Raw genomic sequence first — 23831 nt, 5'->3', positions numbered from 1 at the left:
GTCTTTTCTCATACGAGAGGAGTTCCATCCCGTTTACCATCTTGGTTGCTCTTCTTTGTACCTTTTCTAGCACCATTATATCTTTCTTGAGATAAGGAGACCAGAATTGAATGCAATACTCCAGATGAGGTCGCACCATGGAGCAATACAGGAGTATTATAACATTCTTAGTCTTGTTAACCATCCCTTTTTAAATAGGATTCCTAGCATCCTGTTTGCTTTTTTGGCTGCCACCGCACATTGAGCAGAAGGTTTCACTTCGGATCACTTTGAACGTTCAGACCTCACCCGCACTCGTAATACCCACCTGTTTACCTTCCCGTTCCTAAAGGGCTGTGTCTACAAGAGGTTCCTCGATAGATCCCTGGCATTCCAAGCAGGCAAATGGAATAAATGTCTTACCACTTTCATCTCTAGCTCACCCTCCTACCAAACTTTCAGAAAATCAATCAAAACCTATCTATCTCTTTGACAAATTCCTCTGACTCCCCTCCCCCCCCCCCCCGCCTTGTAACCCTGCCTTGTATCTCCGACATACCTCCGGATTTCCTGACCACTCGCGACTTGCTAAGCTAAGCTGATTGACTTATTTGTAACATCGCTGTATATGTACAGTCTCTTACTATGTTAACCGCTCTGAACTGTTATGGTACTGCGGTATACAAAAATAAAGTTATTATTATTATTATTGTCTACAATGACACCCAGATCCTTTTCTTGGGCGATAACCCCAAGTCGGACCCTAGCATGCGGCAACTGTGATTCAGGTTATTCTTCCCAATGCGCATCACTTTGCATTTGTCCACATTAAATTTCATCTGCCAGTTGGACGCCCAGTCTTCCAATTTCCTACGGTCTGCCTGCAATTTTTCTCAATTGGCATGCGTTTTAACAACTTTGAACAGTTTAGTATCTGCAAATTTTATCACCTCACTCATCATTCCAATTTCCAGATCATTTATAATTAAATTAAATATCACTGGTCCCAGTACAGATCCCTGCAGCATTCCACTGTTTACTCTCCTCCATTGAGAAAAATGACCATTTAAATCTGCACTTTTTCTATCCAATAACCAATTCTTAATCCACAACTGAACTTTCCCACCTATCCCATGACTTTAATTTTCTTGGGAGCCTCTCATGAGGAACTTTATCAAAAGCTTTCTGAAACTCTAGATGCATTACATCAACCGGCTCATCTTTGTCGACATATTTATTCACACCTTCAAAGAAGTCAAGCAAAGAGGCAAGATCTCCCTCGACTGAACCCATGCTGAACTCCATCTCATTAAATCATGTTTGTCTACATATGCCACAATTTTATTTTTATAATTGTTTCCACCATTTTGCCCGGCACTGAAGTCAGGCTTACTGGTCTAATTTCCCAGATCTCCCCTGTAACCCTTTTTAAAATTGGCGTAACATTGGCCACCTTCCAATGTTCAGGTGCTACAGACAATTGTAGTGACATGTTACAGATCACTAACAGCAGGTCAGCAATTTCATGTTTGAGTTCTTTTAGTACCCTGGGTTGTATACCATCCAGTTCCGGTAGATTTCTTACATCTTCCATAGAGACTGAAGCAAAGAATTCATTCAGTCTCTCCGCTATGGCCTCCCTGAGCGCCCCTTTTGCTCCTTGATCATCCAACGATCTCACAGATTCCCTCACAGGTTTTCTGCTTCTGATATCCTAAAAAAAATTGTTATGAGTTTTTGCCTCATGCAACTTTCTCTTCATATTCTTTCTTAGCTGTCTTTATCAATGCTTTGCATCTAACTTGCCAGTGCTTGTGTGTCTTCTTATTTTCTTCATTTGGATCCTTTTTCCATTAGAATAGCCTTACTGGGTCTATCAAGCCCAGTAGCCCATTCTCACGGAGCCCAATCCAGTCACTAGTACCTGGCCAAAACCCAAAGAGTAGCATTATTCCATACCACCGATACAGTGCAAGCAGTGGCTTCCCCCCATGTCTTTCTCAATAACAGACTATGGACTTTTTCCTCCAGGAACTTGTCCAAACCTTTCTTAAAACCAGCTACGCTATCAGCTCTTACCACATCCTCTGGTTACACGTTTCAGTACTTAACTATTCTTTTGAGTGAAAAAAAGTTTCCTCCTATTGGTTTTAAAAGTATGTCCCTGTAACTTCATAAAGTGTCCCCCTAGTCTTTGTAATTTTTCATGGAGTGAAAAATCGATCCACTTGTACCCATTCTACTCTACTCAGGATTTTGAAGACTTCAATCATATCTCCCCTCAGCTGTCTCTTTTCCAAGCTGAAGAGCCCTAACCGTTTTAGTCTTTCCTCATATGAGAGGAGTTCCATCCCCTTTACCATCTTGGTTGCTCTTCTTTGAACCTTTCTAGCACCACTGTATCTTTCTTGAGATAAGGAGACCAGAATTAAATGCAATACTCCAGTTGAGGTTGCACTATGGAGTGATACAGGGGCATTATAACATTCTTAGTCTTGTTAATCATCCCTTTTTTAACAATTCCTAGCATCCTGTTTGCTTTTTTGGCCGCCGCCGCACATTGGGTGGAAGGTTTCATTGTATTAGCTACAATGATACCCAGATCCTTTTCTTGGCCACTAATCCCCAGAGTGGACTTTAGCATCTGGTACCTGTGATTCAGGTTATTCTTCCTAATGTGCATCACTTTGCATTTGTCCATATTAAATTTAATCTGCCATTTGATGCCCAGTCTTCCAATTTCCTAAGGTCCATCTGCAATTTTTTCACAATCCGCATGCATTTTAACAACTTTGAACAGTTTAGTGTCATCTGCAAATTTAATTACCTCACTTATCGTTCCAATTTCCAACCATTTATAAATAAGTTATATAGCACCGGTCCTACTACAGACCTCAGCGGCACTCCACTGTTTACTCTCTTCCATTGAGAAAAATTCTTTAAAGGATATTTTTTTGGCTCTAATAGCCTCTTACACTTCACCTTTTTACCACTCCTGCTCTCGTTTCCTCTTCTTTCCACCTTTGCTGATACATGGAATACATCTGGTCTGGGCTCCCATGATGGTATTTTTAAATACCAAATACCCTCCACGCCTGGTTTACAGTCCTAACCTTTGCAACTGATCCTTTTAGCTTCCTTTTAACCATTTTTCTCATTTTATCATAGTTGCCCTTTTGAAAATTAAACACCTCTACAGTAGATTTCTTTTGTGACGTCACTCGCAGTATCAGCTCAACATAGTTAACTCTTGTACTATGCCTTGCATTCCACTAAAGACCAAATCTAAAATAGCTCCCCCTCTTGTCGGTTCCTGGACCAGTTGCTCCAAGAAGCAGTCATTTATGATATCTAGGAATTTTATCTCCCTAGCACTCCTTGATGTAATATTTAACCTGTCAATGTTGGGGTAATTGAAATCACTATACAGTGTTCCCCCGGTCAATCGCGGTTTGCGGTCTCGGTCATTCACGGTATTCTCTGACCGGGACTTCATGTGTTAAAGTCGGGCTTCACCAATCAGGAGCTGCATGTCAAAGCAGCTCCTGATTGGTGAAGCCTGACTTTAGTGCAGGAAGAGGCTGTTGGTGAAGCCTGACTTTAGTGCAGGAAGAGGCTGTTGGAGTGATTTCCTTCACTCGCCGGCGCTCCAGCTGCCCTATCCTGCCTCTCCAGCTGCCATCTCATACATCCCCAGGCGAAAAAACCGTATTCGCAGTTTTTTTTATATTCGCAGGGGTTCCTGGAATGGAATCCGCGCGAATATCAGGTGAGTACTGTAATTTTAAAACGTAGCCTGCTCCAAAAAATAACTTGCAAAAAGTGCTCCTAGCAGATGCCTATACATCTAAAAAACAATAAAAAAAACACCAAACAGAAAAGACCTCAGTTATGCTTCATGTGTTGTGGAAAAAAATCTCCACCCTCTACTCTGATGAAAAATCCTCCAAGGGGGTACGTTACTTCAAAACTGTTCAAATAAAGCTGTTTAGATGAATCACCCAGGCAACTTGCACCAGGATAAGCACTTGAAAAGACACAATATAGTTCACCACTGCCAAGTCGTTAATAAAGCAAGGACTTATCTGTTCTTGAAAACAAACGCCAACCTCCAGCGCTCCCTGTTTCGCTCCTCCGCTGCGTCAGGGGTTTTAATGCAATCTGTCTGAATTCAGTAGGGTGCTAGCAATCCGAGGCGTTAAGAATGGCGCTGACAAACACTGGGTAAGTTAGGACTGCTGTTTGTGTAGACCGGGGGTCGGCAACCCGCGGCTCTTTTCCACCTTTGCCGCGGCTCCGGTAGTGTGTCACGCAGGCATGCAGCTTACAAGTCTGGCGTCGCGGCGGGAAATAGCCATGCTGAGCAGTGAGCTCAGCACATACACAGATGAAAGCCTTGCTTGCTGATTGGTCCGGCGGCCCCGCCCCGCCGTGCCACCGGACCAATCAGCAAGCAAGGCTTTCATCTGTGTACGTGCTGAGCTCACTGCTCAGCATGGCTATTTCCCGCTGCGACGCCGGACTTGTAAGCTGCATGCCTGCATCGCCAGAATTTAGGTAGGCTGTTTTCATCCCCGTGGGAGTCTCTCTCGTGCGCTATGGCTCTAAGTCAGGGGTGCCCAACTCAGCAGCAGCGATCGACACAAGCTTCTGACGTCGGGGCCTACCCTCTGCGAGTCTCGCTTGTTTCAACTTCTTTTTCCACAAAGGCGAGACTCGTAGAGGGAAGGCCTCGATGTCGGCAGCTTGTCTTGATCACCGCTGCTGACGAGTTGCTGAAGAGAGCCGCGGAGCAGGGGGGTGTTGCCAGGTGCAGGTAGAAGGGAGAGGGCCAGATGCAGGACTCGTGGGTGAGGGAGGAGAAGAGAGAGAGAAAGAGAGAGGGGAGGGAAACAAAAGGAAATATTTCATACTGGGCTGGGCCGGAGTGGAGGGAGGGTGGAAAGATTCTAGCTACAGGGTGCAGTAACAAAGGAAAAGGGGGGGAAAGCTGAAAATGGAGATAGTGACACAAAGAAGAGAAAGGGTAAGCAGGACCTACTGAATACGGATAGAGATACAGAGGGGACATGAAGAGGAGGTGAAATAGAGACATAGAAGTAATGCTGAAAAAGTGGGGGGGGGGGGGATAAAGACATTGAAAGGGCAAATGGTGAACATGGGGTAAAGACAAGGACAGAGACAAATGAAGATTCTGAAAAAGTGGTGAGATAGGGATATAGTGAGATGGACACAAAGAAGGGTGATGCTGGAAAATAGGTGGAATGGTAATTCTGACAAACACAGAAGGGAAATGCTGGATCAAGGAGAGATGGGGCTCAGGCTGGATGGAATGAGGAGAAATGCCTTGTTGGCCCGGAACTTCCTCTCCTACGTCAGAATTGACGTCAGGGAGCGGAATGCTGGTCAGCGCGACGCTTCTGCAGGGAAAGCTTGGGACGGCGGTGGCTTGGGGGCTATTCCCCGATGGCGGTGGCAGCAAACCGAGTGGCTTGGGGGAGGGCACGGAGAAAGAAAGAAAGGGGGCAGACAGAGACAGAAAGAAGGGGGAACAGGGAGACAGAAAGAAAAAGTTGGGGGAGAGAATGAGGCCTGGAGGAGAGGAAACATACAGGAGGTTGAAAGAAAGGAAGAAAGATTGAATGTTTTAAGTTTTTTATTGATTTTTTCATATACCAACAAGTGTTATAAATTTTCCATACAATTGTCTTAACAATACACTTGAATTCTCTATAATGTACTTTATATAAACCATATTTTATATTATTCTTCTTATGAATTTATATAACATATATATTGTAATAATTTTATTAATTATTATTTAATTATTAACCCTTTTCCCTCCCTTTATTACATTAATTTCACATAAGATTATCACTCATTATAATATATTATTTATAATGTATTATAAAGAGAATAAATCCCTTACCCCTTCCCTCCCTCCCTTCTTTAACCATTATCTTATTATGGGAAAAAATTAAAATCATTCATTGCAAAAATCTGTTAATGGTCCCCAAATCCTCTTGAACTTATCCATATATCCTTTTTGTGTTGCAAATGTACGCTCCATCTTATATATATGGCAAACTGAGTTCCACCAAAAATTATAGTTCAATCTGTCATAATTTTTCCAATTATGTGTTATTTGCTGTACTGCTACTCCAGTCAATATAAATAAAAGTTTATTGTTATTTGATGAAATTTGACTTTGAGCTCTCATTGCAGTACCAAACAAAATCGTATCATATGTCAAGGCTACCGGATTTTCTAACATCCTATTAATTTGAGGCCAAATTGATTTCCAAAATATTAATATGAATGGACAATAGAATAAAAGATGATCTAATGTCCCTGGTTCAAGATGACAATGCCAGCATCTATTAGACTTAGAGCTATCTAATCTATATAAACGTGTGGGGGTCCATAAAGCTCTATGTAAAATAAAAAACCAAGTTTGTCTCATAGAAGCTGACAATGTACATCTTAACCTCCAAGACCAAAGTCGTGGCCATTGAGATGCATTAATCTGATGCTTAATCTCAATGCTCCAAATATCTCTAAGACCATTTTTTTTCTTTTTATGTACAAATTCAGATATTAATTTATACCACATTGCGGCCTGGTGACCCATGGAATCTATCTGAAAACATAAGAATTCCATACTATGATAGTTATTAAGGTTTTTCCATTCAGAGAACCCTATCTGAATGGCCTGCTTCAATTGCATCCATCTGAAATATTGTGATTTATTCAAACCGAATTTATGTAGCAATTGTGAAAACTCAAGCAGTTTACCTTTATTCATTTCATCCTCTAAAATACGAATTCCAGCAATCATCCAATGTTTCCAGATAATTTTAAAACCGCCAACTTTGATCTTTGGGTTGAGCCATATTGTTTGAGTCATTGATTTAGTTATTGGAATAGGAGTTAGATTACTTATATATCTTATAGTTTTCCAAGTATCAACAAATATTTTGTGATCCTTATATAACCTTGGCATTTGAATACTGATAACATGACTCAGACGTAAAGGAAACATTAATCTCCATTCTAACCAGAACCAATCTGGTATATGTTCAATGGGCTCTGGGAGGATCCAATACATACCATGACGCATAATATAGGCTTGATGGTACCTATAAAAATTTGGAAAATTTACCCCTCCCTCCGCGATTGGTCTTTGTAAAGATACTAGAGCAATTCTGGGGTTTTTTCCAAGCCAAATAAATTTTGTTAACATCTTATCCAATTTTTTGTAAAAAGACCCCTGAAAAAAAATTGGTATCATACCCATTTGGTAACAAACTACTGGTAATATCATCATTTTTACAGTTTGCACTCTCCCCCACCAAGATATGCATAAAGGATTCCATTGTTCACACATTTCTGACACTTTTTGTAATAAATTTTTTTCATTAATTTTCATAGTCTCATCCACAGTTTTTGTAATCCAAATTCCTAAGTATTTTAATCCTTCTTCTTTCCAAATAAAAGAAAATGAGTCAAATAAACTTTTTGTACAATGTACATTGAGTGGAAGCACTTCTGATTTATTCCAGTTTATTTTATAACCTGAAAATTTTCCAAATTTTCCAATCAATTCAAGCAAATTTGGAATGGTTGTTTCCGGATTTCTCAAATAAAGTAAAATATCATCCGCATATGCTGATAATTTATATACTCTATCTGAATGCGGAATACCCTGTATCTCCTTTACCTGTTCTTTAGCTAATAACAAGGGTTCTAAAACGATATCAAAAAGCAAAGGAGATAGTGGGCATCCTTGTCTAACCCCCCTCTGTAGAATAAATCTTTCTGAAAAATTATTATTAATATATAATCTAGCAACAGGGGAGCTATACAATGCTTTTATTATTTGTATAAAACCGGATCCTATACCAAACCATTCCATTGCCTGAAACATGAAGGACCATTCCACTCTATCAAAAGCTTTTTCAGCATCTACTGAAATAGAGAATGCTGGATCATTAATGGATTTTGTCAAATATAACATGTGATGTGCTAATATAGTAACATAGTACTATATTAGCACATCACATGTTATATTTGACAAAATCCATTAATGATCCAGCATTCTCTATTTCAGTAGATGCTGAAAAAGCTTTTGATAGAGTGGAATGGTCCTTCATGTTTCAGGCAATGGAATGGTTTGGTGCTAATCTAGTATTATGAGATGAATGTCTTTGAGCAACAAAACCTGTCTGATGCATATCTATAATGAAAGGGAGAGCTTTAGCCAATCTTAATGCTAATGCCTTAGTTAAAATTTTTCCATCCACATTTATTAAAGAAATAGGTCTATAATTTGAAACCAAAGTGGGATCTTTATTTGGCTTAGGTAAAACTATAGTTATTGATTCAGCCATAGTACCTGTAATACAACCTTTATTTAGTTGTGTCTGATATAGTTTTAATAAATAGGGCATTATAATGTTTTGAAATGATTTATAAAACTCCACTGTATAGCCATCTCCACCTGGAGCGGATCCAACCCTAAGGGATTTCAAAGCTGTATCTAACTCTTTTAAGGATATTGGTTCTTCTAAACTTCGTTTTATATATTAAGGAATTTTTGGTCCTTCTATTAACTTTAAAAAATCTAAACCATCCTTTTTCGAATAAGGCTCAGAAGAATACAAATCTTTATAAAATTTTAAAAACTGTTTTATAATGGGATCAATTTGAGATAAAATTTCACCATTCTCATTTTGAATAGCAATTATTTTTGTTTTTCTTTTTTTTGCTTTAAGATAATTTGCTAGCATTCTTCCTGCCTTATTTGAATTTCCATAATACAAAGCTTGCTGTACAAATAAATCTTTTCTAATAATTTTTGAAGAAATTTCATTATATTTACCTTTAGCTTTTAAAAGTTCTTGTTGTGTCAAATAATCCCATTTTTCAATTAATTTTGATTCTAGAGACTTCACCACTTTTTCCAATTCTGTAAATTGTTTTTTTTTTTCTTTTTTTATTTGCAAAGCTGAATAAGAAATAATTTGTCCTCTAATGTATGCTTTAAAAGCATCCCACAAAGTCTCTATTGAAATTTCTTCTGTATCATTAATTTGAAAATAATCTTTTATTTTTTCCAAAAGATTTTCACAAAAATCAGTATCTGTAAGCAATGTATTATTTAATCTCCATATAGGTCTATTTCCATTCTGATCTATTATTTTAATTTCAATCCACACTCCAGCATGATCAGATAGTATAATTGGATCGATGACAGCCTGTGTGACTTGATGTACTAATTGATTAGAAACAAAAATGTAATCTATTCTAGAAAAAGAATTATGAACCTGTGAGCAAAACGAAAATTCCCGACCATCAAAATGAAGAATACGCCAAATATCTTTTAAATCACAAGATTGTACCAAATTATCAAGGCCTAATGATTTTATAAATCTTCTCGGACTTTTATCTATCAGTGGATCCATAACAGCATTGAAATCCCCTGCTACTACTAAATTTGAAGTAGCAAGTGGAAGAATCAATTGTTGCAGAGTTTTAAAAAATTCATTCTGATTCGAATTAGGAGCATATATATTGAAGAGTGTCATGGTGGTATTTCCCACGTCCATTTCTACATATACCCACCTTCCAAGAGGATCATCTGCCTTAAATTTAAATGAAGCAGAACATTTTTTATTTATTAATATAGCAACACCAGCTTTTTTCCCTATTGCCGAAGAAAAATAACATTGTTTGACCCAATCACCTTTTAGCTTTATAGATTCATTATTTGACAGATGGGTCTCTTGTATGCAGCATATATCAGCGTTTTATCTTTTTAAAAATAATAATGCTTTTTTTCTTTTAATCGGGTGATTGAGACCATTAACATTTAGAGATATTATTTTAAGATCCATCATGTATTATTATAATTTGTAATATAACAATTTCATCTTCAATATTATTTATGATCTCCATTTTCCCATATATAAGATAATTCCAAGAATTGCCTACTTTACCTAAACCCTTAAAGTTTAATACCCTCCCATTCCCTCCCTCCCCACCCCATACATATACGAACACTTGGAAACGCAAATTAGATCAGGTCTGACATTAATCCATCACAAGCAAAAAAATTATAAATTTTGTAAATATTACTCCATATTAATATCATAATATATTGCTAACAGAATTTAAAATTTCTAAATCTTTGCTTTCTTTTTTATTCATTTTCACAATCATATTTACTTATATTTTTAAATCAATCCCTTTTTATATATTCTATAGATATAAGAATCTTTTAATTAACTTAAATCAATCTTCACATGCATTTTAATTCCATTCATAAAAATCATTTCTCTAAAAATTCTAAAATTAGAAAATAAGAGAATATTTAAAAACAAAATATAAATAAAAAATTTTTATAACTCTTTCTCACTAACATTCTTACTTGTATTTCTAAATCATTCATACAAAATCTTCGATAGATATATATCAATTTACCTTTCTCTTTTTTCCTGTTAAAAACTAATATTTGCAATAAAATGGGTCAAATGTATTTTCTAAATCAATATTTCTTTAAACATAAAATATTAGTTTTCACTTTAGAATCGTTTATTTTATTCTATTTATGTTCTTATATATAAGAGTCTTTACTTCCGTGTTCTTCTGATAAAATAAACGCCTTATTTTTAGCTTTCTTCTCGAGTTTCCTTTTCACTCTCCGTCGACGTAAAACGTGGAAGCAGCCAATGCTCTTTATTTCTGGTGTGATCATTTATTGAGGAGAAAGACTTCCTGTTTTCGCGCAGATTTTTATCATTGACTCAGCGCCCACTGTATTTCCAGCGCATTTTCCTTTCCTTTATTTTCTTTCCCTTTCTTTTATTTTCTCTGTAGAACATAGAAACAATGGCACTGAGGATATATTTTAAAAGGTTGTCCCAGTTTATCTTCCAGTCTCGCATATATATAGAATCTTCTAGGTAAGTCAATGTTTCGTCTTTCCTCCACGTCATTCAGCCATTGACGTGTTTGCATGTACTCCAGTTCCGTTCCACGCTCGTGAATCATCGTTGTTTTTTTAAAGTAAGTTGAAAATTCCAGCGTTCTAAACGGTGTATTCATTTTTATATATTTTCAGAATTCCTTTGTAGTAAAAAGTAACTTAAAATGAAATAAGTCAAAGTGAAAAGTATTTGATATCAAATCATTCCTATTGAAGTATTTTGAATATTCCCAGTTTTTCCTTTAAGAAGTCATTGGTTGTTCACATTTTCAAGATATTCTGCTAATTTTTTAGAATCGATGAAGTTCTGTGTTTTATTTCCTAGAGTTACTTTCATTACCGCTGGGTAGAGAAGTCCATATCTAGCCCCTAGTGCTCGTAGTTGGGGTCTTAAATCAAGTAGTTGTTTTCTTTTTAGGGCAGTTTCTCTGGCAAAGTCTGGTACAATATGTATACGTGCATCCTGACATCTTAGATTTTTGTTTTCTTTAGCCAGCTGACAAATTTCAACAACATGTTGATATCTTAATAATTTAAAAATAAAAGTTATTGGTCCTTTATGTGTAGTTGTTTTTTGTCCCGGTATTCTGTGCGCTCTTTCTATTTCAAGAGGCACCTTGGATTTTAAAGGCAGTATTTTTGGAAGGAATTGTTCTAAGAAAGTAATGGGATCATTTTTTTTCCACTCCTTCCGGCATCCCAATGATCCTTAAATTATTTATTTTTTCTCTATTCAAACAGTCTTCCAGATCTCTCTTTATTATTTCCATCTCTTTCCAGGCTTTTTTGTTTTGTATAACTTCAGCATGTACCTCTTCCGATTTTTCTTCCAAGTGTGTTATTTTGTTATCAATTAGATCAACTCTTTTTGTAAGTATGGCAACATCATCAATTGCCTTTTGAAGTTGTTTTTTGATTTCCAGTACAATATCTTTGATCTGTTTTATTTCTGCCATCATATCTTGATCTCCTTCTGAAGGCAACAGTACTTTTGAAGGTGTCCCTGGTTCCGGTTTTGATCGTTTATTACTGCCTGTACCCGAACCTCCAGCTCCTGCATCGTTTTTATTTTGTTTACCCGATACCATTTTCTTGCGATCCACAGCTTTTTTTTCAGCAAAATATCGGTATTGGAGCTTTTTATTTTGAAATAAGAGCTTGTTTGACACGGAGCTCGTCTATCACCCGACTATTTGCTTGCGTGTCCAAGCCACGCCCCCGAAAGGAAGAAAGATTGGATGCACAGTCAGAAGAAGAAAGTGCAACCAGAGACTCATGAAATCACCAAACAGCAAAGGTAGGAAAAATGATTTTATTTTCAATTTAGTGATCCTGTATATAGCATTAAGATAAGAAACAATATATGCAGTGTTAGATTTGTTTTATAATGGTTTTGCGGCTCCAAGTTTTTTTTTCTTTCTGAAAACGGGTCCAAGTGGCTCTTTATGTCTTAAAGGTTGCAGACCCCTTAATGACAGATTTTAAATTAATCCCCGTTATTTTTCTTTCTTTTTATCATACTTGTTTTTGTAATTATTGATTGATTGATTGATCTGTCCAGTTTATTATTATTTATTATTACTTGCCTGGATAGTTATCCAGGGGCCAGCACTGAATATCTGCAGTGCTTAAATAACTTTCAGGTCTGCCATGTCTCTGTCTCTGGACCACCCTGGCACTATCTGGAGAGTAATATGGCAGTCAGAACAGATATTCAGCTATACTCTCCAGATATCTGTTCCTGGCTCAGACAAAGGGCTCCTTTTACAAAGCCGCACTAGAGCCTTAACGCATGGAATAGCGCACGCTAAATTGCCGCACGCGCTAGCCGCTACCGCCTTCTTTTGAGCAGGCGGTAGATTTTCGGCTAGCGTGCGCTAATCCAATGCGTGCGTTAAAAATGCTAGCAAACCTTTGTAAAAGGAGCCCAAAGTGATTTAACTGGCAGGAATCTCTCCCTCGTAGTTAAATTATTTAAAATATTGGGACCTTTTTTTTCACATGTATTTGAAAAGGTTTTTTTTTTTAAATTTTATATACAATATAAGGAAGGCCAACAATAGTTGTGACCTTGGAAAAAGTATTATGGTGAACATTTGTCTAAAACATTTTTTGCAGGTTTGGCTCTCATTTCAGTCATTAAATGAGGTTCTTTTTTTTTTTTTCTTCTTAGATTAAAGAAATTCGATGGGGAGATGTTGGCGGCTGGATAGGTCAGGGAGGATCGCTACTGGGCACAAAGCGGTAATGTCTAAATATTGATTTTCTGTAGCCTTGTCCTGGAATTTTCCAAGCTGAACTCATTACTGGAGTATCCCTGATTAACGGAAGCTAGTCATAAGATTGTGCTGTCATATTTCATTGGGGAGAGTGTGGCACAGTGGTTAGAGCAACAATCTCATCAACCTGAGGTTGTGGGTTCAAACCCGTGCTGCTCCTTGTTACACTGGGCAATTCTCTTAATCTCCCCATTGCTCCAGGTACATCAGATAGATTGTGAGCTCGCCGGGACAAACAGGGAAAATAAATTCATGTAAACTGTTCTGAGTTCCCCTGGGAGAATGTTATAGAAAATTGAATGAATGAATAAATAATTTTGAGTCAGATTAGGGTCACCTAAAGTCAGATTACAAGAAAGCTCATATTTGACCAATTATATATACAGTGTAAGATGAATTAGCTGTAATTGCTTAATTTCCCAACTAGTTTGTGTGCTACAGCAAGAGTTTAAATTCAGAATTTCCTTCTTCCTAGCTGGTTGTGTTGGGCCTGATATTCAACTAGCAATGCTCAGCGTTTGCTGACCACCACCAGCATTTTACCTGGAAATTCAATGACTGGCTATGTCCAGGGTCTGGCATTGAATTTCCAGGTATATGGAGCTGGCAAAAACATAGCTGATTATGATATTTGTCATTTAACCAGCTATAAAGAACCTCAGGCCTGCATTTTATGTGATCTTATGTGGTTATCTTAGCCAGTTAAGTGCTGACTCTCCCCCTCCCTCTCCCCCGAACACTCCCAAAATGGCCATTTAAGTGCCGCTGAAAATGCCTGATTAACCCAGGCAAGCAATTTTAATGACCAGGAGCCCTTATGGTAGAGAAGTAGCATAGTTGCCGTGTTAGTCCACTTAGATAGATAGAATTAAAAGGTCATTAAACAAGATATAAGTGCCATCTTTCTATTAAACTGTCTTCATACATTTGGGAATGCTTTTGAGAGTGGCACCTGCTTTAGTACAAGATTAGGGCTTAAAAGACAAATCCTAGATTGGAGTACAGTATTCGTACTGCTTTTCAAAGTAACAAGAGGTGTAAAGTGAGAGGATTTGGGGCAGACAAGAATGTTGAAAGGGGACATCATGTCGTGTAACCTGTTATTGGCTGATCATGGTGCACCTCACCAGTGTACATAACTCTTTATCAGCCCTCATGTGTTGTACAATAGTGGTGTTTGAGCCATTCCTGAGGCTCCGTCTTCAACCCACTACAAAACTGGACTTTGTGGAGATCCCTAATGAGATCAGTTACATCAAATATATTCCATGCCTATTCATTAGGGATAAATTTCAGTATGTGTTGGGGATCAGTTGCATAGAGCTGAGGACTAGGGTGAGCATTCCCGGTGTAACGCACTGCAGGTTGCCCTCGACATTTGGTAATTGGATTGCTTTTTAATTTTGGCAAGTGATTTGAACACTTTAAAAAAAAAAAAAGAAGCAATTTCCGGATTTTCAGAGCAGTCCTTAATTCTTGTTCTGTCTTTATTTTCAGTACTCTTCCAGCGAAATATTTAGATGAGATTGCAGACCAAATTCGTACTCATAATATCAACGCTCTACTTGTTATTGGTGGATTTGAGGTAAAATTCTCGCCCTTAGCAATAGCTGACTAGTTTAGATAGTGTTTTTATTTTCTCTTTTTTTCAAGATACATATGCTGCTGCATGAAATGGGTAGTTTACTTGAAAACATAGAACATAGTGGCAGAAAATGCCCATAGCTCATTCCTCTTTTCCTAAACCTATTTCAATTCCTGCTTTACCCTTGTTCTTAAAATAAGAAGGAATATCTGTATTGGCTACACCGCTTCTACTGGGCAGCTGTTGCATCCTTGTTAGAAAGAAATGCCTCTTTCCATTTTTATTAAATCTGCTCCCAGATCCAGAACTTCATTTCCACCAAAGCATGTTTGACGCTTCTGTATCTTTTATATCTTTGAGACAAGTTGACTGTCCCTCTCGTATCCCCCTTTCTCACAGTTTCCCACAGAGTGAACCTGTTAAGATTCCTTTCATCTCACTTCTTAGGGCTTCCTAGCTTTGAGGAGTTATCATACTATTGCCTTATTCTGTTTAATAATAATAATAACAGTTTATATACTGCAGGACCGTGAAGTTCTATGCGGTTTATAGACCACTCAGTGCACATTTAACCTGTCTCAGGAATTTGCACTCTAAATTCAAGGAACCTCCTGCCTTTATAACAGCTCTAACACATTTTATTTGAAAAAAAAAAATCAAAATGCAATTTACAAACCTTCTAGTGCATGTTCTGGAGCATTTAGTTAAGACTGTAGAATTTAGAGCCTAGGTCCCTAGGGAGACTGTGATAATAATTTGATTTAACATTTACTGTGAAATGCCAGTGCAATTATTTTCAGACAATTTTCACATTACTAATAGATCTGAAAAGTGTTATCTCATTGTAAATAGATATTACACTCACTCTCTATGCGTTTTAAGATATATATTATAATTAGCTTGCATTCTATTATCTGTTAAGTCATACATTTTTGTGTTGTGCTCACTGGCTCCTTTATGTTGTAAAATGTTGTGCTGTGGTAGAAATGGCTTTCCCAGTGGCTCCTCCAGAAAGGGATATTTTCCACACAACCTTGTCTTCTTTCCCCCCTCCTTATGCTGTGCCTGTATCCTCAGGCCTACTTGGGATTACTGGAGCTTTCAGTGGCCCGGAAGAAATATGAAGAGCTATGTATCCCTATGGTTATGGTTCCTGCCACTGTCTCCAACAATGTGCCGGGGTCCGATTTCAGCATTGGTGCAGATACTGCTCTGAACACTATCACGGATGTAAGTCTGTCAGCGGGGTGCGTTTCTGCATGCTCACAATAACTCTTCTGAGAACTACAGATGTTTAAATACCAGCAGACTAGAAGCTGAGCTTTTGTAAATGTAGTGTGTGTGTTTTGGACAGTTTCCTATTGATTACATTATAAATTCCAAGCAGCCGAAAACTCTGCATCATTGAAAGGGCCATTTGTCCTTTTATCTGCCATCATGTTTCTATGTTTCATTATTACCTTTGCCTGGAAATCATCAGCTTTGAAATAATTTTATCAGTTATGAAAGTAAATGTTTTCCTTAAGCTCAAAGTTATTTTCTAGTTCTGGTATTTAAATTCTGTAGGTAACAGGGGAGGTGATTGTGATCAGAAGTGCTTGGTGCATGCAGCTTGCTTTTACTCTATCTTCCTTACATTCATTCTTGTTCACTTGGCTTATAGAATATTGTGGGACAGTATGAACAGCCCTGTCCTACCCTACACTGGATACTTTATAGTTTTACTTGGGTGATCATGCACGTTTCTTTAGATTCTAGTTTTTATAGGCCAGTAAGGACAGCAAATTTCCCTGAATCAGATTTTTTAAAGCACACCTAACATTTAGGCATGATCACATATGCCCCTAAGTGCAGCAGCACCCCTTGTAACCTACAGCATTCTGAAAGTTATATGTGCAAAAGGAAGCCCCATTTATGCCCTACCCAAGCTCTGCCTCAATATATGCCCCCTTGCAAGTATGCTGCCTTGGAGAAACCATGTGAACTATCACCTTGCTATAGCAGGAAGGGATCATGTAGCTAGGACCTGCCTTGGAGCAACTACCTAAAAGGTAACGGTTAGGACTGTAGCTTGACTCCCTAGTGGTAGTACCTCAAGACTACCACTAGAGGTTGCTGGTGCCATTTGAATCCAGCATTGACAAGGGCCTGAAGCAACTAAGGATTGTTCCTGTCTTAAAACCATTAGACTCTCAGACAGGAGGCCTAGGGAGGGCCTTATAGGAGGATGGGGAGTTGTTTGAATAACTGGGAAGATCAGAGTATACCTCTGGTCCCATACTTTAAAGCTCATCCTTTACAGTCCTTCTGCAGAGGTACTACAGGTTAGCCATTCCCATGCTAAATTAAGATACGCTAAAAAATTAAGATACGCTAAAAATTTTCTACTCCTAAATGTTTTTCTCTTTGATCCCCTTCTTTTTTCAAATCCAATAAAGTTGCTTACTTCTATTCTGTGGCTCAAAAGCAGTGGAAGAAGGAGTAGGTGACAGGTGGCTTGGCCAGTTTGCCTTCAGATTTTGGACATGCTCTACCTCTTTACTATAGGCCAAGAAAAGAACTTTCTTCTGAGCGTTTTGCTAGCAATCTAATGTGGAATGAGATGCTTCCTTTAACACCTTGCATTCTCTCTGCTCTTCCAGATTTACTAACACCCACAAATAATCTTTCACACTTTTCCTCAGCAGAGAATTGCTCCAATGCGACTCAGGTACACTGTTGTGATAATAGCTTTCACTTTTAAGCAGGTAGCCTTGACAAAACTGTCAGACTGACTGTCTGGAAATATTTATTGGCATATTTTCTAATGCTACGGAAAAAATGTTTAGGTGAAGATTCTTCCACTAAATCCCCTAAAGATTACTTACTCTTCTTGAATTTAACTGAATTGTAAACTTGCAGCTTGCTTTCAGTTATTTCCAAGTGGAGATGTATATAACTTTTTTTTTTTTTGCCAATGGGAAGCCAAACCTGCTGTTGCACCCAAGGAGCCACTAGCAGATTGCATGCTAACTTACAGACAAGGCAAACACAATGCATTGCTAATTGCTTTTGTACCACTGCTTCAGGCATATGAAAGTTTGCTGCAGTTGGCTGAGGCACGTGCCAGCCATGAGGCTTTCTGCATCCCAATGTGTATATTGCCTGCCACTATTAGCAACAATGTGCCAGGCACAGACTTTAGCATTGGTGCTGACACGGCCCTCAATGCTATTATGGAGGTAAGATAAAGTTTGCATTTATTTTACATGTACACAGAAAATAGTAAGATCAGAAAACCTGAAATTTTTACAGATAGATATATACATGATTATTTTATCAATTTAGTAGAAATTGGGGACCCTTATAAGAAAGTACAGTAAGTTTTTTTTTTCACTGACCATGCATTACGTACAAAATGTAGTGCATGGTAAATGTAAAGACTGCGGTAAGTATAGAAAGTGTGCACAGCTTCTGCCCTGCATTTACTGCACAGGGCAGATATTTACGGCATAGGTACCACTGGATTCAAAAATGGGGTTCAACTATATCATAGTGTTAAATCGGCATTCTTCAATTCAAGGGCTGTGAATGAGTGGTAGCTCTTGATCCCCTTCCTCCAACTACCCCCCTCCCCCCATGCCTCTAAAGGCAGGAGCAATGGCCAGTCACTCCTGCCTCATATACCATCATCATTCTAAATGGTGGCACCTGACCCCCTAGTGCAATGATTCTTAACCTTCGAGTTACGGAATATTTGGAAGTCGATATGGGGACAGATTAATGCTGTACTTGTCATCAATTCCATTGACATATGAGGTAGTCGTATGTGGGATAATATTACATCTGAAGCCCTCATTGGACAGATATAAAGGTTGGCTTTTCCTTATTATGACCGGGATAGCCATGCAAAAGGTTACTCGCAATTGGAAGAACTGGGATCGCCTTAACTTTACTTTTTGATGGGAAAATTTATGTTTAAGTTAGAGGTATGAAAAGATGAATGTGGATATGCTGGGGCATACTACGAGATTCAAGTTAATTTAGGCCCCATTGACATCTTTTATGGATTCATTATAATTGTCTTTTCCTTTATTTCTGTTGGTATAATACACACCCACCTAGGGGTAGGGAGGGCGGGAGGAGGGTATTTCTTTTGTATGGTTCTATTCCCTTATGAAAATGTTGGTTGGGTGGGTTTTTTTTAATGTTGTATCGATTCTGATTGATTATAAATGCATATATGATTATATTATTTGTAGAGATATTATTGTATTGCATTTTTGTTAGCTTTAGAAACTCATTAAAGATTTTTTTATACTTTATTCATTTTTACATCTTACAACAAATGTATCAGAAAATATCATTTGAACTTATACAATAACATTTGATTAGCTTTCATAAACAACTTAAATTATAAAATTTAAACCCCCCTCCCATCCTTACTAATACTCTAAACATTTAAGATCAGATCAGAAATCCCTCCCTCCCCATCCCTCACTTTACAATTGTACCAATAAGGGAAAAATGATATTTACTCATCACAATATTCTATTAATGGACCCCAAACCTCCTGAAATTTATTGAAAATTTATTGAAATTTTTGCGTAGCTAGTGTTCTTTCCATCTTATATATATGGCTCAAAGAGTTCCACCAGAAACTGTAGTTAAGTCTACTCCAATTTTTCCAATTAAACTTTTTAATTAAACCTTTTAAATTAAATCCAGATTTTTTTAAAAAAGAGTTATCCCAGGACAAGCAGGCAGCCTATTCTCACATATGGGATGCGGACAGCCTCGCAAGCAGACTTGCTTGTAGAAACTAGAAGTTTCGAGTCAGCCATACCGTGCATGCGCAAGTGCCTTCCTGCCCAGCGCAGGGTGCATCTCCTCAGTTCTCAGTTTTCTGCGGAGCCGAGAAGTCTGTCTTTGACTCTCTGCGTTTAACTTTGTTACTACGTGCTTTCTCTCACCACGGTTTGTGTTTATTTTCTTCACGAATCGCTGTGTTCTTTTATTTTCTAGTAAAAAAAAAAAATTTCTTCCGTTCGACTGCTGGGGCAGGCCGCTTGGCCACAACCCGTGGGCTTTGACTTTGCGGCAGCTATATTTCCTTCTATGTCCCGGCCAGCAATGGGCTTCAAGAAATGTAGCCAGTGCCAGCGTGTGATTTCCCTCACAGACCCACACTGTTGGTGCCTCAAGTGCCTTGGGCCGGACCATCAACCGATGTCGTATGAGCACTGTGCTACTCTTCAACCTCAAGCCCTTAAACGTCGTCGGATTTTAGTGGAGAAGCTTTTGGGGATGGATTCTTCAACCACTCCCTCGACTTCGAAAGTGGCCTTGGTTCCACCTTCGACCGAGGGTCCTCCTGCCTCCACGACTCCAACCTCGAGCTTCATCAGACCTTCCTCCACTACACCTGCTGTATCTTCCCCTGCATCCTCAGGTCAGATAGATCAGCAGAAAGTTCCAGCGTGGTAATCGAGGTGGCTAAGACTTCCAAATTGAAGCACATATCTACTGCCACTTTGGAACCTCCAGCCAAAGCAGGTGGTCCGGTTTCAGACGTGGATCCATCTTTGCCGGCTTGTTTCCAGACCATGTTAGAGAAGCAATTCATTCAGTTCCTCACTAATATGGGACCGAAACTAGCTACTCTAATCCAGCCTGGGCATTCTGCAGATTCCTGCGAGGTCGAGCCTCTTCCTATGCCTTCGGCTGAAGTTTCACACTCTATGCAGGGAGCAGAGTCTCTGCGAGTGTCTGGTCTGGCATCTATGCACTCGAAGCAAGGAGCAAATTCTTTGCATGTGCCTCGATAGGAATCCTCACACTCCATACAAGGAGCAGAGTCTTTGAGAGTGCTTCGAGTTTCCTCCACCAAGCCTCCTGAGCTTCGATCTACAGCTTCTAGCCCTATCCATTCCCTGGTAGCAACGTCTGCTTCCATCTCCGGAGCGAAGTCTCCTCGATCCTCAAGATCTGCTTCCAAGCACCACTCTCGTCGATCGAGGCCTTCCTCGAGGCATACCTCCAGGCATAGCTCTTCTTCCAAGGAGAGTCCTTCTTCAACTAAGCCTCGATCTACACCTTCCAGCTCTACTAGACCACTGACTCCTCAATCAAGGTCTCCACTTCCAGACCTCGAGGACTCAGCGGTTTCTATTGCTTCGTCCAAGTCTCCTTATTCTTTTGATGCCTATTTTCCTGCCGAAGCTTCATCTTCAACCAAGGCTGCCTCGACGTCCTCGAGTCCCTCTCGAGGCAGGGCATTAGCGGATCAGTTATCTTTCTCTTCTTTTCTTCGTCAGATGGCTGCAGACCTGGACCTTCAATTGGATGCTGGTTCTAAATACGCTAAGGAGTATCTCAAAGTCATGCATCTTCCTCAACCTCCTGCAGAGTTACTTCAGCTTCCTCTTCACAAGCTTTTGTCTCAGACTTTTACATGATGCCTGGAGACTCCTTATGCTATTCCTGTTGTCCCAGGCAAGTTGGACTCCAGGTATAAAACTCTACATTGCAAAGGCTTTGAGAATTCGCAGTTATCTCACCAGTCCCTGCTTGTGGAGTCCTCCTTGAAAAGATCCCATCCTTCCAAGGTTTATGCTACTGTTCCTCCTGGTAGGGAAGGGAAAACCATGGACAAGTTTGGACGTCGCCTCTACCAAAATGCCATGATGTCCTCCAAAGTCCTCAATTACAATTTTCATTTTGTCACTTATTTCAAGTTCCTCACTGATCTCCTTCCAAAATTTCTTAGCTATTTAGATACTTAAAAGCACTTCAAGTTTCAAGAAGTCATAGCTATTCTGTCACAACTCAGATTACATCTACTTCAGTCTTCTTATGAAGCCTTTGAGTTGTCCGCCAGGGCGACTGCTTGTTCTGTAGCAATGCGCCGCCTAGCCTGGCTTTGCACCATTGACATAGACCCTAATCTTCAGGACCACTTGGCTAATATTCCTTGTGCAGGCAATGACCTCTTCGATGAATCTATCGAGGCAGCCACCAAGAAATTGTCTGAACATGAAAAATCTTTTGCTTCTATTGTCAGACCAAAGCCTTAAGGCAGCTCCTGCCAAGCCTGCACGCACTCCTCCAATTTTCCAGAGGCGTTTTGCTCCGAGAGCGGCTCCTCTCAAAAAACAGCAGAATCAGAAGCAACAGAAATCTCAACCTGCTGCACCTAAGGCTACGCAGCCTTTTTGACTGTTTAAACAGAACGTAACCTCCACAGTTCTGCCTCTGACCTATCTTCCCCCCCATTGGAGGTCGTCTCCATTATTTCTACCACCAATGGGAGACAATCACATCCGACCTCTGGGTGCTATCAATCATCAGGGAAGGATACTATCTTCATTTCTCTCAGATTCCACCTGAGCTTCCTCCAAGAGAGTATCCTTCCAGTCTATCCCAGACCGCCCTTCTTCTTCAGGAAGCTCAAGCTCTGCTTTGTCTCCATGCCATCGAACCAGTTCCTTTGGAACAGCAGAACAGGAGGTTTTACTCCCGTTTCTTCCTTGTTCCGAAGAAGACGAGCGATCTGTGACCCATTCTGGATCTCAGGGCTCTCAACAAATTTTTAGTCAAAAAAAAATTTTGAATGTTGTCCCTGGCATCCCTTTATCCCCTTCTGGATCAGAATGACTGGTTATGCTCTCTGGATCTCAAGGAGGCCTATACTCATATTCCCATTCATCCGGCCTCCCGTCAATTTCTCAGATTTCGGGTGGGGAATCTGCATTATCAATATAGAGTGCTGCCCTTTGGCCTGGCTTCATCTCCCAGAGTGTTCACCAAGTGCCTGGTAGTGGTAGCAGTGGCTCTACGGAACCATGGTCTTCAGGTTTTTCCTTACCTAGACAACTGGCTCATCAAAGATTCAACATCTTAGGGAGTTATTGTAGCGACCCAACAGACTACGTGGCTCCTACAAAGTTTGGGATTCGAAATCAACTTTCCCAAATCACAACTTCAGCCCTCTCAGAATCTACAATTCATCGGAGCTGTTCTGGACACTATCCAACTCAGAGCATTCCTTGCACAATAATGTCTCCTTCAACTCTGTCATGCAGTGTCTTCCCGCTTTTCTATCTCAGCGAGACACATGATGGTACTGCTAGGTCACATGGCCACCACAGTACAAGTGACTCTTTTTGCCAGACTTCACCTCAGAATTCCTCAGTGGACCCTGGCATTTCAGTAGACGCAGGCTTGCTACCCACTTTCTCGACACACTGCAGTCACTCCTTTCTTGAGAGTCTCTCCGCTGGTGGATGCTCTCTTCCAATCTCTCCAGAAGCTTACTGTTTCAAACGCTACCTCATCAGAAGGTCCTCACAACAGATTCCTCAACTTACACTTGGGGCGCTCATCTCAATGGTCTCTGTACTCAAGGCCACTGGACCAGTACGGATCGTCAGTACCACATCAATCTCTTGGAACTCAGAACAATCTTAAGTGCTCTCAAAGCTTTTCAACATCTTCTTCATGACCAGGTAGTCCTCATTCGGACGGACAACCAAGTCGCCATGTACTATGTCAACAAACAGGGAGGGACGGGATCTTTCTCCCTTTGTCAAGAAGCTCTGAAGGTTTGAAACTGGGCAATCCGTCACAACACCTTTCTCAAAGCTGTCTACGTTGAAGGGGCGCACAATTGCTTGGCGGACAACTTGAGTCGTCTTCTGCAACCTCACGAATGGACACTCCATTCCTTGCCCCTTCATCACAATTTTTTCACAGTGGGGAACACCTCAGATAGATCTCTTTGCAGCTCCCCACAACCACAAACTGCCTCAGTTCTGCTCCAGGATATATTCTCCTCGAGGCAGATGCTTTCCTACTGGAATGGACAAATCTCTTCTTGTATGCATTCCCTCTGTTCCCTCACATTTTCAAGACTCCTGTCAAGTCATGCCACCATGATTCTGATTGCTCCTCGTTGGCCAAGACAACCTTGGTACTCCCTTCTACTTCAACCCAGCAGCAGGGAGCCATATCTTCTACCAGT

At 39.6% G+C, this 23831-nt stretch overlaps 1 protein-coding gene across 4 annotated transcripts in view; it reads left to right on the top strand.

Annotated features, from left to right (window-relative positions):
- PFKP (phosphofructokinase, platelet) overlaps positions 1 to 23831 on the top strand; it is a 258884-nt gene that overhangs the window by 190775 nt on the left and 44278 nt on the right. For 2 of the 4 annotated variants that reach the window (XM_033931533.1, XM_033931531.1), the window contains exons 14-16: positions 13140 to 13210; positions 14743 to 14830; positions 17899 to 18051. In XM_033931533.1, the coding sequence (XP_033787424.1) occupies positions 13140 to 13210; positions 14743 to 14830; positions 17899 to 18051 (312 nt within the window). Of the gene's footprint in view, positions 1 to 13139; positions 13211 to 14742; positions 14831 to 15907; positions 16061 to 17898; positions 18052 to 23831 lie in introns of all 4 variants that reach the window. The other 2 variants (XM_033931534.1, XM_033931532.1) reach the window with 1 other exon arrangement.

Source organism: Geotrypetes seraphini, chromosome 2 (assembly GCF_902459505.1).
Source record: "Geotrypetes seraphini chromosome 2, aGeoSer1.1, whole genome shotgun sequence".
Taxonomy (NCBI): domain Eukaryota; kingdom Metazoa; phylum Chordata; class Amphibia; order Gymnophiona; family Dermophiidae; genus Geotrypetes; species Geotrypetes seraphini.
This window is presented reverse-complemented; position numbering and strand designations above follow the sequence as displayed.